At 37.7% G+C, this 18,752-nt stretch overlaps 2 protein-coding genes across 2 annotated transcripts; both read right to left on the bottom strand.

The window, feature by feature from the left end:
- Positions 1 to 1,603: 1,603 nt before the first annotated feature.
- On the bottom strand, positions 1,604 to 6,938 carry LOC141000218 (taste receptor type 1 member 1-like). The gene is made up of 6 exons (XM_073470876.1): positions 6,757 to 6,938; positions 6,145 to 6,457; positions 4,782 to 5,507; positions 4,430 to 4,636; positions 2,820 to 2,940; positions 1,604 to 2,532 (listed from the first exon to the last, which is right to left on the bottom strand). Exons 1-6 carry the CDS (start codon positions 6,936 to 6,938, stop codon positions 1,604 to 1,606), a joined length of 2,478 nt encoding a protein of 825 aa, XP_073326977.1.
- A 6,172-nt stretch (positions 6,939 to 13,110) lies between these two features.
- On the bottom strand, positions 13,111 to 18,453 carry LOC140999422 (taste receptor type 1 member 1-like). The gene is made up of 6 exons (XM_073469792.1): positions 18,272 to 18,453; positions 17,805 to 18,120; positions 16,931 to 17,656; positions 16,476 to 16,682; positions 14,328 to 14,448; positions 13,111 to 14,039 (listed from the first exon to the last, which is right to left on the bottom strand). Exons 1-6 carry the CDS (start codon positions 18,451 to 18,453, stop codon positions 13,111 to 13,113), a joined length of 2,481 nt encoding a protein of 826 aa, XP_073325893.1.
- Positions 18,454 to 18,752: the final 299 nt, after the last annotated feature.

The following is an 18,752-nucleotide window of genomic DNA, read 5'->3' as shown; positions in this document are numbered from 1 at the left end:
AGTATCAGAAGAACACTGGAATGAGAAAAACCCACAGATAACTGCATAAAACCTTGAAAAGTTAGTTAAACATCACTTCGTACTTCTTCAAACAGAGACTTCATTTGAGCTGATTTTCCCCTTATTTAAGCTTTAATTCACATCATCCAGTTTCAATTAGGCTATACGTTTCAGTCTAATTTATTTAGGCAATGAATATGGCTTAAAGAAGAAGGAGGGGTAAATAAAACTGTGTGTTTATTATCTGGCTTTTATGTTGGTGAACATAAAAGCTACATACTGACAGAGGAGGATTAAGTCATACAAGTATGTGATGGAACTGTAGTGTAGCCTGCAGACAGCATCACTGTGAAGTGGTTCCATCATGTGGTGACATTGGTGTTACAGCAACCTCAAAAAAACGGATGAATAAATAAAAACACACATTCCGTTATATGTTTCTTTATTGAATCACTCTTACTGTCATATAGTATAACTGCTGTACATGTATATTAATAATTTGAATGAATGAATAATTTTATTTCGGTTACATTATGTTATAAGAAACAAAAAATATTTTACACAAATTTCTTACATTTAATAACTGAAAAAGGAATAGGTTTAATTTTGCCTATCCTATATCATCCATAAAATAACCTAGAACCTAGAAGATTAGTGGTAGCCTAACTTAAACATTTAAAAAATAAATACATACATTTTACTTGTAAAATTTAAATCGTTCATTTAAATTGTAATCATTTTAAATAATAATCCTTAGTCTATTTACATTTTAAGGCTTTTTTGAAACTCCTCAGAGAGCTACACACTTTCAACTCATCACTAAGTCCATTCCATAGTTTGACCGCCAAAACTGACACACATCTATTGGCTTTTTACATTGATTCTAACTTTGTATTTTTCAAAGATTAACAACTGTTTTAAATGATAACATCCTTCCCTAAATGTATTTTTTCTTTTAATACAGACAGGAAGGCTTTTGTTCTCAAAAAAAGTATTTCTAATGTTTTTAAATACACAATATCTAGAAATTTTAAGGATCCTATAAAGATGTGTTAATAGATACACTGTAACAAGCTTTGTTTATACTTCTAATTTATTATTCTGATACCTCTTAAACGTAAAAATGTACACATACATGTAGAAATCTGAATTAGTACAGAGGCTTAGTAGAATTAACTGGATGTGGGTTTTCACTAAATGCCCTGATGCTGTTAAATTACATATATAATTGAAAATATGCTAATCTAAATATTTTACTTTGAAAGTATTTTAATTTAAATGGAAAAAATGTCAATACCAACAAAATACATTCAAGGCACATATTCTTAGAAATAAGACCTTCCAAAGTTTGCAAAGTGCTAAGATTTCTTCTACTCAATACAGAATTTAGTTCTAGCGTTTGTAATGACAAGCCTGCTAAAACTGCAACAATTTGGAGGGAAGCCATTACAGTTAGTATATGTTCCTCATGAGTCAAAAAGATAAATATTCAGTACTTTTCATTTAAAAAAAAGTCAAATTATTAGCATTGCATTTCCAAAATTCATAATGTCTGAGGCACATCAGGTCTTCTGTCTATGGATCCACATATTTACTGGAAGCTCTACTGGCTAATTGTTTTGGTATAATTCTGAATGAGACCTTGGAAGTACTGCTGCGTGTTTTTGTGGGGTTGAAAAATTATGATGTAACATTTTGGGAGAAAATACCACAACAGAAAGGAGTAGAGACTGGAGAGTACTGCTAGAGCATTAAGAGTTTGGATGTACTTGCCACGGTAAAGCATGTATACAGTGGCAAAAATGATCCAGGTGAGGATCAGCAGGATTAGGCAGAAAGTTATTGCTTTGGCCTCATTGTAATTTTTTGGGAGATCTTTTCCCATGTAGGAGAAAATGAAGCAAAGACAGCACAAAGATGAAAGTAAAATCATGGAACCAGAAGATGCTTTAAGATCAAGATTACAACTAAGTATTATTTTGTCTGGGTACCAAACTGTTTCATTGTAGGGCTCAGATGTGTCAAAGGAATAGGCAATAAGAAGTAAGAGTGCCTGAGTAACAAATGCCACAGTGATGACCAGCCATTTTCCATGATATTTCATCCACCATGTTTGAAGCTTGGGGAACTTGGCGGCTATTTTGAAAATGCAAACAATTTGAAACGAGCGCACAACAAAACATGCTAGACAAACATTGTAAAACAAAACAAATGGCAAGAACCTTAAGATACAAAAGGAAGTTGTTGGCTTGTCAAAGTAAAAGAACACACTAATACTACACAGACTGAGGCAGCCTAAAATTAGGAAGCACATTGGTCCCCCAGCAGATCTGACAATAGGTGTGTTGTAGTTGACAGCAAAGAGAACGGACATGGCTGCTGTGAGGCCCACCAAGACCCAGGTCCCGACCATGATCATTATAGCTCCTCTGTCTGTGAATGGGATGTACTCCACCACCCGCAGATTGCATGATGTGCTTCCTACTGCAGACCATTCTGTCTTCTTGCATTGGATGCACTTGTAGGGATCTTCTGTTTTACACAAAAAAAGGAAAAGATTTTCAATATATGAGAGGAATAAAATTAGTGAAAGTGTAAGTTAAGGTCAACTTTTGGAAAATCCTCAGTGTAAAGAAAGAGCAAGATTTTATGTCAGATTTGTTCTAGTCGTTTATAGTAATAACTTCCCGGGAAGTAACTGTAACAAGACTAAGAATGTATTGCTGATTGACAGGAAATGGGTTTATTTTGCTGTTGAAGATAGCAGTGAACCCAAAAAAACACAATTCATTGCATGGCCTCTCATATATAAAATTCACCTGTGCTGTTGACATAAGTTCCATTCAGACAGATTTCACAAGTGAAGCAGCATTTGTGGATTCCATCTTGCTTTTTTGCATGTCCTACAGGACACTCTGGGGAACACACTGAAGTAGGCACCTGTACAAGACAATTATTTAGCAACAAATCAAATATCAGTTATGCCAAATTAATACTGTGATGGGTGGAGACAAATAAGGGTGAAGTATCAGTTACAAGGCATCCAGCATTTAAAAAGTTTAAAGACTTTTTGTAAAATTAGACATTGAGTATTACATTTAGACATCCCTGCAGATTGCACAATGGACAATTGGTAGTGAAAGATGCTTTGTGGATACAATGGTATAAAGCAACGATAGGATCAATAATGCTATTATGACCAGTAAAAAATATTTTCGGGACAAATTAGACTGCAGAGGAAACAATGCTCATACACAGACACACAGATCCAATTCCAGACGTCCTCCCAAGCTGATTAGCTTATTACTGCCTCAAGGCCAGCAACATATGCAGGAACACTCAAGAGGTGGCAACTTAGGCTGAGCTGCCCTGGAAGCCGGCTGAAGAGCTAGATGAGGTCCAGCAGCTGGAGTATGGGACAGGAGCAGGTGTTGGCTGGATCACCGACTGGAGATCCAGGAGAGCTGGTAGCAGCTCTGTGGGGTCATTGAAAGGTCTGGGGTGCTGGGCTGCAGAGACTTGCAATGATGTTGGGGCCCAGGACAACTCTTCTTAAGTGGCCAGCTAGCTGGGATGCAGGCTGGAATCTAGCATTCCGGAGGCTAAAAGGCTCCAGGCTAGCATGGTGGAAACCAGCTGGTTGGGAAGCAGGCTGAGATGCAGAGGTGTTAAGGAAGTCTGTGACCCACACAAGTAACAAGTTCCTCAGTTTAGGCTTAGAAGACACTTCCCTGCCTTTCTGTGTTCATTACAAGATGCTTAGAAGGACAGGAGGGTTGAAAAGGAATTCTGATTGAAGTTAATCAATAAGGTGTCTGATAAGGTGTCTGCTGACTCCATGACTACTGTTATACTTGTGCAGGAGAAAAAGGAGAGCAAGAAGTGGGTCCAAAGACAGGACACCCGAGGCAGAGCTGAAGCAGGTCAATGAATTTGTTGCACACAAAAACAGTACAAAAGCTTCCAATTCAATTCAATTCCGTAGACGGTAGCCCAAAAGAGCAAACAAATCCAAACACAAGCAGGCAGGAATCAAAATCCAATAAACAGGTCCAGAAAAGCAAAGCAAAGATAAAAAAAGACTGGAGAATAAGCAAGACAAACTGGGGAACACACACTAAAAACACTAGAGAGGGGAGGATAACCAGGAGCAGTTGAAACCAATCAGGGTGTGGCAGACAAACAGATGAGGAAACACACAAAGCCATGAAGTGAAGTGATTTGCAATGATGAGAGAGGTAAGTAAAAAAATAAAACAGGACTCTGATTGAATTAATGAAACAATGAAAACATAACCTAGGGAGCAGAGTGGAATATGGCATGCGGGCACATATCCTTGTAGGAAAGAAAAATTATTTAAAACTTTTGATATTCTGTTAAAAAAATACCCATTTTACTACACATATTGTAATAAGGGAAAACAACATACTTCTCCGTTCATGTACCACTGAATTTTGCTGTTGTTGATGAAGAAAGTGATTGTTGGGTATAATTCATAAAAGCCGATCTCCTCTGCATCACCACTGTGGTTCCAGAAAACAATAGAATAGGATCCATACTTCGGGTCACCATTCTCATCAAACTGAATACTCTGGTTTAAAAGTGTAAAATTGGACTTCTTCAGCTCTGCTAGAACCTGGTGTGGGTACAAAGTTCAAATTACCATTACTTTTTTTTGCTTGCAATAAAAAAATATATGCTTATTACACATAAGCATAAAGGAAGGAAAAAAATTAAAATGCTCTTATTACATTAAAAAATATATATATTTGTATACTTACCATATGTGGGTACACTTTAATATTCCCATTACATCTGCCAGATCCACATTGCAAGGTGTGATGTAAGGCATGAGCGATGCCATATACAGCAGAATAAACAGGAAAAGAGAAAGATGGATTTGTTGCAATTATATCTTCTGCGCTCAGGCTACTGCAGTTGCAAACCTGATTACAAAACATATTTTGTTCTGCATTAAGACAATTGTTCTGGCTTTTGGAAGCATAGATAAAATCATTGAAACCAGGTATTGTCTGTAATGGCTGTGACAACCCAATTACAGTTCCAATATTTTTTATTCCTTTTGTCTTGGGGAGCCTCTTGTTTAAGGACCAGCTTTCCCCTGCTATCCACACCTTGTTTGTGATATTCAGTTGTATTGCTGACTCAATGAGAGCTTCAGCAGTCATTTCAGGAGTAAAAACAATAATGATGTATATCCTCTGTGCCTCTATCTGTTTGAATATTTGAGAGTAATCTGGCTTGTCACCGAGGCCTTTGGTGTATGCCAGGCAGATCTCAGTGTCTTTAATCCTCTTTATGAACAATTCCCGTCCATCAATGCCATAATCATTATCAATGTAAAGGAAAGCAACCCAGCGCCAGTTGAAGTGCTGCACAATGTTAAAAATCACTTCTATGGAGTCTGTATTGGAATGCACTGTTCGCAGAAAAGAGGGGAATTTTGCTTTTTTTGAAAAGACAGAACTAGAAGATCCATAGTTGACCTGTAAATAGAGTGATAGAGAAGTTAACTTTTTCCAGTGACAATTCAAAATAAAAGCTGCTTCAAATAAAATAAATGACAATAACATTGGCCTATACCAGGGTTTTCGACAGAAAAGTTGTTTGGCTAGGTGGGTGGGAAGTCGTAGGAGCAGCTTCTCACTAAAAGGAGAATAGATATTGTACACTGTATTTCCACCTTAAAGTTCAGTCCACCTTAAGTGAGCCTGAGTTGAAGCTGTCATTTCCCCAGGAAGACTTTAATTGGCAGGTGGAAAGCAAGACACGGGAACTTGGCATGGTTCTTGTCAGAGCATTTATTCACCGACAAATAGCCTCAACTGTATATACACTGCATTGCTATGTTCATAACTATAACATTACCGCTTCATACTCACCGTCACATACACTCCCTCCTTTTGTCTCTCTCAACTGCACACTCACTCACGTTATGCACAACACTGAGATATTTTGTAAAAGAGTACGCTATTTGTATAACACATTTTAGTTTAAGAAATGTCTTAAATATACATTTTTTAAAAATGTTAAAACTGCTTGGGCCCCAGGAGCTGCTGATCTTGCAATACACCGGCGGAAACCCTGGTCTATACTATGCTGCATTTATATGAAAAAACTTACCATAGGAATGAGATCCACCATGAACAATGGGGCAACCGTCAGGGTGTGAGTGCTTGAAATAGGGCCAACCACTGCAATGACTTTGGTTTTGTATGGACTTGTTTGTTGCTGGTGTTGTTCATGCCAAGGTTGAATCATGCCATTGACTGAGACGAAGTTTAAAATGCTTGGAAAACTCTGTGTATCTGAGCAGTGGTCAAATATTTCATAGCCCAGAGACACATTTGGCAGTAGGTTGGTAGAATTATTGATTTCCTCCACGGAGAATCTCATCAACTGAAACATTCGATAATGTGTAAGACTGAAAGGTTGACTGAGGAAAGAGAAAGAACAACAGGAGAAAGGGATTAGTTCTTAAGAATTTGAAGTGTAGCCTCAAAACCTCTCACTTGCAAGTTTTGCCACAGTGCTTTAAGCACTTCTGTTTGTGAAGGCTGAAATATCACTGTCATTCTTGGGATCCCGCATGGATGTTGCAGTTTTTTTTAATGAACAGAGACTGAGGTAAGATGTAATGTTATACAACTTATTCGATCATGTAGCAGTTAACTGGGTCATTTGATATTCTTTGTTTGATCTTGAGAAGGCATCGACCAAGATTTAGTTGCTTACCTGGAGCAGTCGATGGCTTCTGGTCTGTCATGGTAAAGAGGTGCGTTGGCTTGATGAATATCAAACAGTCCACCTATCAAAAAATCTCCTTCTAGATGGAACTCTGAGGCTGGGACAGTGCATTGTGCCAAGGCATGAAAAACAAATCCCAGGAGACACAGAAAAGCCAGGCAGTGTTTCATTGTTGCAGTTGTTGTTTACAGATCTGATGTGAAACTGATGTGGTACAATTTGCCTCTGCCTTGTTATGAGACACAGGTGATGGCTATATCCATCACCCAATATCATTTCCATGCATGTGGGAGTGCATGGAGTGTGACAAATGCATTACTACAAATGGTGGGAGGAAAGTTTACAAATCAGCATGCAAAAGCATCTAAACTGCTGCTGCACAGAACCCTTGTGATGACTACATACTGAGTGTAACAATCACCATGAGCAAGCAAGTTTAACACTATCATTAATAAATATGATAATCCTCTAAGACGATACAGAAGTCCTTTCAACAAATTGGCAAATTCACTTTAGTTTTCCAGCTCTGTGAGACAGAAATGATGATGTTTAAATTACGATAACAGAAAATATATCTATGTTTAAAATGTTGCAAACATGTTCCCTTTACTACAACATGTGGCATACTTTCCTCTGTACCATTCCCAGGTTTCAAGGACTGGCATTGATTTGTGGAAAAAAAATGTAGGGAAAAATGTCTTTAAGCACTTGACCAAATAGTAAAAGTATATTAACAATGAAAAACATTTGAATGGTTTTAACAGTAACAAGTTTCGACCTGTGAACATCATGGTGCAGATAATAAAAACAAATGATGATAGGTAAATATTATTCTATCACATTATTAAATAAAAAACAGATTAAAAAGAAACTCACTATTTCAATGATGTAGTATGATGAAGTATTGAAATAATGAAACTTATAAAATACTATCTATACAAATCACATGGTGATATGCTTTCCAGTTGACAGCTGCATCCACAATGTCCATCAAAAAGGGGTTAAAACCTATTTCTAAATTCAGACCAGGATGTGAAAAGGCTTTAAATTTGAAAATCCAAGAGATTATCCACTAAAAAAAAACTTTTTTAAATTTTCCAAATGGTCACTAACTCAGACTGTCAAACACATTGTCTTCCTTCCACCTTCAGGACTTTCAGGGGCATATTTCATAATTGAATGGCCCTTAAAAAGAAATTTATACTATAATCATGTTCTCAGTACAGATGAGCTTGTAAGATCATACTAGATGTGTCACAGGCAAATTTACACAAATTACTTGAAACCCAGTGTCTTTGGTTTAGGCTAAAAGACCACCTCCTCTTACAAATCATCCCTGCACGATTTAATGTTGGACTGCACAGGTAATTTGAAATAGGAAAATTTGCAATCAGTCAGCAGATGAAAGTGATTAATGTCCAGGGCTCTCACCAGAATTTGAATTCAGTCAACCTGCTGGTGTAAGTGCGGAACTCATCGTTCTGCATGGTAGGAAGGGATAGGCCTCCATGAAGTGAGACAGACTGAAACTCAGTGAAGTTAATACACAAGGTGAATCAGCTTTTACCTTTAACCATGACTTAGCATTAAGATAAAATGTTATCTCCAAAACACCACATCAAGACCATAAAACCATGTTTCATAAAAAGTATAGAAATGTATGTTCAAATTTTTTACATGACACCCAATTACTATTAAAGTGACATTATTCTGAAAATTGTTGTGGATGGTGGGTAAGGCTCTGGACAATAGTGGTGCAGAGCAGTCATTGCTATCATATTTGCGCTTCAATTTCAAGAAGTTAATCATTGGATAATCAACACAGTGGCCCTACTGTGAAATGTAATTTTCTTGGATGTTATGATTACATTTTAGTTATTAGATGTAATGCTCTTTCCATGCAATGCATAGTAGTTGCACATGTCCAAGTACAGTTTAAGGCAGGTGATGTACCAATAGAAGAAGACGTTTGACACACTGTAGCTCCCTAAGTGCCATTCTTTGGCACATCCACAACTGATGTTTCACTTAAAAGTAAAACATAACACACATACAATTGTAACAAATAAATGTCAAGAAAACACAAAATTATAATTAATATTACATTAATCTATATTTTTGTCTCATATGTATATACATGGGTTTTCCTTCAATGCATTTATCATTTTACACGGCTTATCAGGGTTAGCTCCATCAGTGATAGTGACAGTGACAGCGACAGCGACAATGCAATCTCAAGTTACGCACTTCTGATATATTTTCTTTCATTATGTCACGGTGCTACTGTGGCAGCCCTGTTGTTTTTCTGTGTTCGGTTCTCCTTACCTGCTTCCCACCCCCCCACCCCCCCTTTTCTCCCTCACCTGCTCCTTCTCCTGTGTGTGTGTGTGTCTATGGGCGTGGCAGCAGCAGCAGCAGCAGCAGCAGCAGCAGCAGAGTGGCACACCTGTTCCAGATCAACTCATCGCCCTCTGGCTTTATCTACCTGGTCTCTCCACCACTTCGGGCTAGATTATTGCATCCCTTACAGTGACTTCGGAGTGCTGCCATTTTGTATTTTCGTGTTTCCTGTTTTTTTGCCTTTGTGCTGATTCCCTTGTCTTGGCTCCTGCAGAGATCTTCAGCGCCGTTCTGTTCGGCTTCCTGCTGACCTGCTCTCCTGTGTTCTTCCATGCCGGCTCCAGTCAACCCTGCTTGCCTGCTTGCCTGCCTGCCTGCCTGCCTGCCTGCAAGTCTAGTCTCCTCCTCAACATTATCTTCCGGAAATCAGTTTGCAATTCACTCCCAGTCTTTACGCTCTTACCTCACTAAAAACACCTCTGCAGAACAGGCTAGCTATCTCCAGGTAGATGTCCATGAGGTATATTTAAGAAAGAGCACCAATCTTAAACCGGTGACAGAGATGTCTTCTTCTCTTATCACGACAAGGACCATAAAGGGCATGTGATACCACTTCCATCGTTCAACCCTGGGAAGTTTGGGTCTTATTCTAGACACCTCATCTCCATGTGCTTCTTTAGTTTGGAATCCATAGTATTTCTTGAATTTTCCATAAGTTTCATGTCTACATGGACCAGTTAAAAAGGTCCAATTTAATAGGTAAAAGTCGCTCACAGGAGTGCGAGCATCATCGACTAGAGGCCTATGTTCCTATAAATGGCAGGCATTCAAGCAGTGGTGTCAGAACCAAAACATACTCCCATTTCAGTGCTCTATTGTACATGTTTTGGCATTCCTTGAGGAGTTACTGGATCGCTCCTTTTTCACAATTATGATTTCTATTTAAGTCATGTTGGCTTTGATGGTGCTCAGCCTCTTGCAATACGTTTCTTAAAGGGATTTAGATGCTTGGGGTCCAATCCAGTCCAATTCCATCATCCCCTCATTGGATTTTGCTTAGGTGCTTGATGAGGCTCTTTGTGGTCCCCCATTTGAGCCCATCGAGTCAGCAGATATAACTTTCATGTAAGACTGCACTGCTTTTTGACCTCTGCAAAGTAGGTGGGCAATCTTCATGCTTTTTTATGTGCATCCCTCTTCAGTACCCGGTTCATTTTAGATGGATCCAAGGTTACATTGCACCAGAATGCAGCTAAACCAAAGATTATCCCTGCAGCCTAAACTCTAAAAACAAACAACAGTTTGCACTGATCTTTGAATCAGTGCAAAAATTGAATCATGTTTTTCCTCCCCACGGCCAAATGAAAAGCCCTCTCTAGCTGAGCAGATTTGTCAAATGAATCCTCTGTTATCCACTGTTATGCTAAACTAAAGGGTAGGATGGCCAAATTAAACTGCTAAATATGACTAGCGTTAGCTACGTGTAGTAGTACAACATATTTTATGAACAGCATTAGCAGTTGTAGCCTAACCTTCGTACACGAGTCCACTATTGGTCACATCACAATTCAGAGTATGCCCAAATTCATTGCTTAAGTAGAATTTATTTGTAAATGAAATGATACTCACTTTGAACGTCCATTACATTTGTTCAGCCTCCAGGTCCTCTAACACACGGCTAACTGTCTGAACTTGGCCAGGCATGAGGTGGGGGAGGAGACTCAAGGTGGAGAAAAATTAAGTTATAAAGCCAATTTTATTAAGTTACTACAACTTAAATTTTGTTTTCAATCAATCAACACAGAAAATTGAGTGTAAATTACACACAATTTTAAGTTGTTGTAGTCACCAACATTATTGTGTCAACACAACTCATCAAATAACGTTTGCAACTTGAAAGGTTTATCTAAATCAATAAATTAGATTTTTTATCTTGCAACCATGCATTTAATTAAGTGGTGGTAACAAGTCCCCTGAATTATCTTTTAGAGTGCATAACTATGGCTTTGAGCTCTTGAGGTTTCACATCACATCACATCACATTTCATTCATCATCCCTTCATACTTTGACAGTGGCGACTTAAAGTGTCCACAAAGGTATATAATAATAACAATAATAATAATAATAATGATAATAATGATAATACATTTATTTTATATAGCTCTTTTCAAGGTACACAAAGACACTTTACAGGTTAAAAAGCAGGATAATAAAAACAACACACTAAAATCATAAAAAAAGAGAAGTTATACATTAAAAAGGGCAAGCCAATGTGCGCCAGCGTCCGCCATCTTGAACTCGCCATGCACACACTGGCAAATGGTAGAATACATCAGGGCTCTTTATTACCCCAATGTATGAGTTTGATATTAATTAATGTTGAATTTATACTTGAACAAAGTTGAGTAAACAAATCCTGCACAAGTTGAAACTTTTGAAAAACTGCACAAAAGCCTTAATGTCCTGCATCCTAATAGCAAGCTCAACACAAAAACATGTCCCCCATGGAGAATCTTAAGTAACATACTGTATGTTCGCTCCCTGCCTCTGTTTGAGTGTTTGAGTACAGTTTTAAGAATTAGCCCTACCTAACAGAGCTAAGGATTGACACATACTGTATCAAGTGTGTTTGTCATCCTGTAGCCAGTATCACAGTGTATTGGTGCCATCGTGTGGTGAGATCAGTGTTACAGCAAACACACAGACACACATCCAATTTCATATCTTTATTTAACCACTCTTAAACATAACCTACTATGATTTTAGTCCACTTAAAGTATAGTGTACATTGAATAGAGATTTAATAATAAACTTATATTGCACCTTTAAAAACAGAGTTTACAAAGTGCTTTGACAATCAAGCAAAAGCAGTAAACTTTGGTTTACAGAATAAACAGTCAAGCCAAACACAAAGAAGTCTAGTCTAAGGTGAGTTAAAAGAGAGCAGAACAGAAAATGTAAAATCACAAAAAGTCAATATGAGTCAAGTAAAAGGAATAAAAGCAGGCACAATCTCAGAAAAGGAAGAGAGAGAGAAGAAAATAAAATGTAAAAAAATAAATAATTACAAGAGTAAAAACAATCAAGGCCGATTACAAGAAGACATCACATCAGAGGAATTAAGAAAAGATTAAAAGATTATGATCAGTAAAAATAAAGTAAAGGACAATAAATAGATTAAAGACTTAAAAAAAAGCGACAAAGGACGGTAAGGCAAAGGAAAACGACATCACAAGGGAGGAATTAAAAACAGATAAATAGTCTAAGACTAGGAAAAGGAATAAATGATGGAAGAATAAAAATTCAGTTAAAAAAGTATGACTTCACATAAAAGTCTATAAAAGTGGGTTTTAAAAAGTGATTTAATCCATATGCCAACAACACCACAAGCACATAATCTCTTGGATTTAGTTATTCAAGAACAAAGGTTGAATTTATAAAAACAGCTCTTTCTCAAGTGTAAGTGAGACACATTTCTGACCTGGTATTATTCATGAACTGATGATAGTTCAATATTGTAGAAATTTCCGCTTTGAAATTATTGAGTGCCGATATTTATTTTCCTCACTAAGAATTTAATTTTGACGATTCAATAGTGTAGCAAGTAAGTTTTATCTTGAAGATACATACAGCTGTATCCACTATTTAATGTGTCAGCTTTATCTGTAATTTGCTTTTTAATTTGGCAAAAGTATTGGGTGGATTATTTGAATGGAAACAGTTAGTGTACAGCCTCTCTGTAATGAGCATTATCACTACAAATAACATTCAAATCAGGGCAAGGCAAAAGACCCTCATGCTGACCAAATGTCAAAGTCTTGCTACACAGGATTTTAAGATTTCAAGATGTATTGCTCATTGATTTATACCTCATAAAAACAACAGCCAGATGCTTTAGAAGGCTAAAATGGCAGGATTACTAAAATTGAACCGAAAATATTAAGAAAACCTGAGGCACATCAGGTCCTCTGTCTGTAGATCCACATATTTACTGGAAGCTTCTACTGGCTAATTGTTTTGGTATAATCCTGAATGATACCTTGGAAGTACTGTTTTGTGTTTTTGTGGGGTTGAAATATGATGATGTAACATTTTGGGAGGAAATACCACAACAGAAAGGAGTAGAGACTGGAAAGTACTGCCAGAGCGTTAAGAATTTCAATGTACTTGCCACGGTAAAGCATGTTTACAGTGGCAAAAATGATCCAGGTGAGGATCAGCAGGAGCAGGCAGAAGGTTATTGCTTTGGCCTCATTGTAATTTTTTGGGAGATCTTTTCCCATGTAGGAGAAAATGAAGCAAAGAGAGCACAAAGATAAAAGTAAAATCACGGAACCAGAAAATGTTTTAAGATCAAGATCACAACTAAGTATTATTTTCTCTGGGTACCAAACTGTTTCATTGTAGGGCTTGGGTGGGGCACAAGAGTAGCAGATAACAAGTAAGAGCGCCTGAGTAAGAAATGCCACAGTGATGACCAGCCATTGTCCATGATATTTCATCCACCAGCTGTTGAGCTTGGGGAACTTGGCAGCTATTTTGAAAATGCAAACAATTTGAAACGAGCGTACAACAAAACATGCCAAACAAACAGTGTAGAACAAAAAAAATGGCAAGAACCTTAAGATACAAAAGGAAGTTGTTGGCTTGTCAAAGTAAAAGAACACACTAGTACTACACAGACTGAGGCAGCCTAAAATTAAGAAGCACATTGGTCCCCCAGCAGATCTGACAATAGGTGTGTTGTAGTTGATGGCAAAGAGAACGGACATGGCTGCTGTGAGGCCCACCAAGACCCAGGCCCCGACCATGATCACTATAGCTCCACTGTCTGTGAATGGGATGTACTCCACCACCCGCAGATTGCATGATGTGCTTCCTTCTGCAGACCACTCTGTCTTCTTGCATTGGATGCACTTGTAGGGATCCTCTGTTTTACACAAAAACACAAAAGAAGGACTGAATGTCAATATATGAGAGGAAGAAAATTAGTAAAAGTGTAAGCTATGGTCGACTTTTGAAAAATCCTCTATGTAAAGAGAGATCAAGATTTCATTTAATGTCAAATTGACTTAAGCTGTTTATAGTAACAACTACCCAAGAGGTGACTGCAACAAGACTATGAATGTATTGGAGATTGCTAGGTTTATTTTGCTGTTGAAGCGACAGTGAACCAATCAAAAACACAATTCATTGCATATCCTTTCATATAATTTACCTGTGCTGTTGACATAAGTTCCATTCAGACAAATTTCACAAGTGAAGCAGCATTTGTGGATCCCATTTTGCGTTTTTGCATGTCCTACAGGACACTCTGGGGAACACACTGAAGTAGGCACCTGTACAAGACAATTATTTAGCAGCAAATCAAATATCATTCAAGCCAAATGAAAACTGTTATGAGTTGGGACAAATAAGGGTGAAGTATCAGTTTTTGCACATATCCAGCATTTAATAGGTTTGAAGACTTTATGTAAAATAGAACGACCCTATTAGACAATGACAATTGACAATTGAGGGATGAGACTGGGATCTAAGGCGAAAAGGCCTGTGGGCTGTAGAGGAGTAGAGCGGGATACTTCAGGCAGACTACCTGGAGGCAGGGCAGAAGTAGAGCTGGACCCCTCAGCTCATAAAGTTCCTCTAATAAGTTGTCTCCTGTGGCCCATTGCACCAGCGATACGTAAATTATGTCTTAAGTGAGAGTGTAAAGTAAACAATACATTGAACCTAGTTAGTTTGATACTAAAGCTGTGCTGTTGTTTGGCAGCACCACTGAGACACAAGATTCATCTTAACTACCCTGGCGTAATGTCCAAACTAAGCAAACTATTGTTGCAGAAAATTACATTTTCACTTCCTGTGGCCAGTCAGTCAGAAGCCCTATAGAGTGCCGAAGTCATGCCCCTTCCAGTGGACCCCATGGGACCTTAAAAATATGTGTGGTAGTGAATGGAGAGAGACAAATGATTATTGGATCCCATTTGAGTTGTGCCATGAAGTAAATATATGATGTGTGTCAATTGAAAAGATAATTTTCCAACTCAAGAAAGTCACAGTTGGTCTTAAATAAAGTAAAATATCATCTAGTTTTGTGTTAAACCACTCAGTGGACTACATAATCTCGCTCAGCACATGTCACCAACAACAACATGGCCGCTGCCTTGGCACAGAAAAGGTTAGGGTTAGGGTGAAAATCACAAGACATCTGGCCATATTAACAACTGCAGTAATATGAAAGGAGAATTCATCAGTTCTGTGAGCTGCTAATATACAGGACCAAGTCTACAATGTTTACGTACGGGTTTTGGTGACCGTGCAACGAAACAATGTCACTAATGCGACTGTTGTGTGTGTAGTCTTTATATTTACATATTTTCACAGCCTTATATTTTATTAGTTTTATGGCTAATTGCAAGTTTCTCAAGTTGAAAAATTTGCTTTTAAATTGACAAACATCATATGTGTAAGTCATTGCACAATCCAAACAGGAACAACAAATTATTTGTCTCTCTCCATTCACTACCATCCCTTGAAGATCCCATGAGGGATGAGTGACTTCGGCTCTCTATTTTAAATACAGTGTTTATTACTATGTTGTCCCTCGTGCCCAGGCTAACGTCTGAAAATAACTTCTGTTAACTACTGTTAATCATCAACAACACAATGGTATGTGAAATACAAAACAGAATGATATAGCCGGCAACCTTTATCTACAGCTAGTGTGAAATAACAAAATAACAACAGTGACATAGAGTGGTGACATCATCAACTACAACATACGGTAATATAGCAATCCTCTTTTGTTGGGCAGATGAAGTTGTAACAATATAAGAAGCACACAATGACAAGCTACACGTGCAAACTGTTATAAAGTAGTAGTTAATTAGAAAGTTATCTAACCCCATATATTTGCTAGCCAATACTATAACATTTGTGCCTTATGTCAAGTTAAGACGCAAAACAGCTGGTAAAATTTGCTCCTCCTCATCCTTCAAGTTATCTTTCAAAAAGATGCGCCATGCCAGCAGCTATTTTATGGAGGACTTTACACTCATTTTAGCTAACTTCCTGTCCGTTTTGCAGTTGGGAATCCCCTCTCTCCTCTCTTTGTCACCACACTTGCATGACTCCTTCCTTTTTTTTGAGGCATTTCTCTTTGCGGTTAAACTGGTATTGGAAATGCAAATCAATACTATGTGGTTTGACTCAGCGTGGCTAAAAATGCCACACACACACGCAGACATATCCTTGTGGAACGGAAAAAGCATAATACATTTTTAAATCCATATCACCACAATTTTCTAGATATTGCATTAAAATACACATTATACTAAACATATTGTAATAAGGGAAAACAACTTACTTCTCCGTCCATGTACCACTGAATTTTGCTGTTGTTGATGAAGAAATTGACTCTTGGGTATAATTCATAAAAGCCGATCTCCTCTGCATCACCACTGTGGTTCCAGAAAACAATAGAATAGGATCCATACTTCGGGTCACCATTCTCATCAAACTGAATACTCTGGTTTAAAAGTGTAAAATTGGACTTCTTCAGCTCTGCTAGAACCTGGTGTGGGTACAAAGTTCAAATGATTCAAATGAGTTCATTACTTCTTTGTGTTCACAATAAAAATAATTATATGCTTACAGATTATTACATTATTTATATCAGTTGTATAAGGTAAAAGACAAAAAACTAATAGATTTACCTAGATTTTTTGACAACCTCAAGTTGGAGCAAAATTCAGAGAGGAGCAAAATAAGTCAAATAAGCTTAGTAAATAAAAAACAATCTTAAATGATTTGTATACTTACCATATGTGGGTACACTTTAATATTCCCATTACATCTGCCCGATCCACATTGCAAGGTGTGATGTAAGGCATGAGCGATGGCATATACAGCAGAATAAACAGGAAAAGAGAAAGATGGGTCTGCAGCAAGTACATCTACTCCTCTCAGGTTACTGCAGTTGCAAACCTGATTACAAAACATATTTTGTTCTGCATTAAGACAATTGTTCTGGCTTTTGGAAGCATAGATAAAATCATTGAAACCAGGTATTGTCTGTAATGGCTGTGACAACCCAATTACAGTTCCAATATTATTGATTCCTTTTGTCTTGGGGAGCCTCTTGTTTAAGGACCATGCGTCCCCTGCTATCCACACCTTGTTTGTGATATTCAGTTGTATTGCTGACTCAATGAGAGCTTCAGCAGTCATTTCAGGTGCAAAAACAATAATGATATGTATCCTCTGTGCCTCTATCTGTTTGAATATTTGAGAGTAATCTGGCTTGTCACCGAGGCCTTTGGTGTATGCCAGGCAGATCTCAGTGTCTTTAATCCTCTTTATGAACAATTCCTGTCCATCAATGCCATAATCATTATCACTGTTAAGAAAAGCAACCCAGCGCCAGTTGAAGTGCTGCACAATGTTAAAAATCACTTCAATGGAGTTTATATTGGAATGCACTGTTCGCAGAAAAGAGGGGAATTTAGCTTTTTTTGAAAAGACAGAACTAGTAGATCCATAAGCGACCTGTAAGTAGAGTGATAAGATAATCAGTTTTTATCAGTTTTTTATCAATTTCAATGACAATTCGCAATAATAGTTGTTTCAAATGAACAAAATGACAATAACATAGTCCTATACTATGCTGTATTGATATAAGTCTGAAAAAACTTACCATAGGAATGAGATCCACCATGAACAATGGGGCAACCGTCAGGGTGTGAGTGCTTGAAAAAGGGCCAACCACTGCTATTACTTTGGACTCTATGGACTTATGTGTTTGTTGCTCATGTGGTTCACCCCAAGGTTCAATCATGCCATTGACTAAGATGAGGTTTAGAATGCCTGGAAAACTCTGTGTATCTGAGCAGTGGTCAAATATTTCATAGCCCAGAGATACATTTGGCAGTAGCTTGGTAGAATTGTTAATTTCCTCCACGGAGAATCTCATCAACTGAAACATTCGATAATGTGAAAGAACAAAGGATTGACTGAGGAAAGAGAAAGAACAACAGGAGAAAAGGATTAAGAATTCAAATTGCAGCTTCAAAAGCCCTTATTTACAGTTTTGCCAAAGTGCTTTAAACATTACTGTTTGTAAAGTAAAAATAACTCAACCAAGATGTATTTAGAAAAACTCACCTTGAGCAGTCGATGGCTTCTGGTCTGTCATGATAAAGAGGTGCACTGACTTGATGAATATCAAACAGTCCACCTATCAAATAATCTCCCTCCAGCTGGAACTCTGAGGCTGGGACAGTGCATTGAGCCAAGGCAAGAAAAACAAATCCCAGGAGACACAGAAAACCTAGACGGTTTTTCATTGTTTCAGTTATTGTTTACAGGTCTGATGTGAACTCTAATGCAATTTGCCTCTGCCTTTAGAAGGTTATGAGACCCAGTGATCATTTCCATGCATGTGGGAGTGCATGAAGGGTGGCAAATAACTATAAATGGTTGGAGGAGAATTTACAAACCAGCATGCAAAAGCATCTAATCTGCTGCTTGACAGTTTTCCGGTAATGTATACAAACTGTAACAGAGTTTAAAAAAAAAAAAAATCTGTCTTCCTTATTGATTATATATACCTGTGTGACAAATATGATGATGACGAAAACAGAAA

This window comes from Pagrus major, chromosome 7, assembly GCF_040436345.1.
Source record: "Pagrus major chromosome 7, Pma_NU_1.0".
Classification (NCBI taxonomy): domain Eukaryota; kingdom Metazoa; phylum Chordata; class Actinopteri; order Spariformes; family Sparidae; genus Pagrus; species Pagrus major.
The sequence above is the reverse complement of the archived record's forward strand: the minus strand, read 5'-3'. Positions and strand labels throughout refer to the sequence as shown.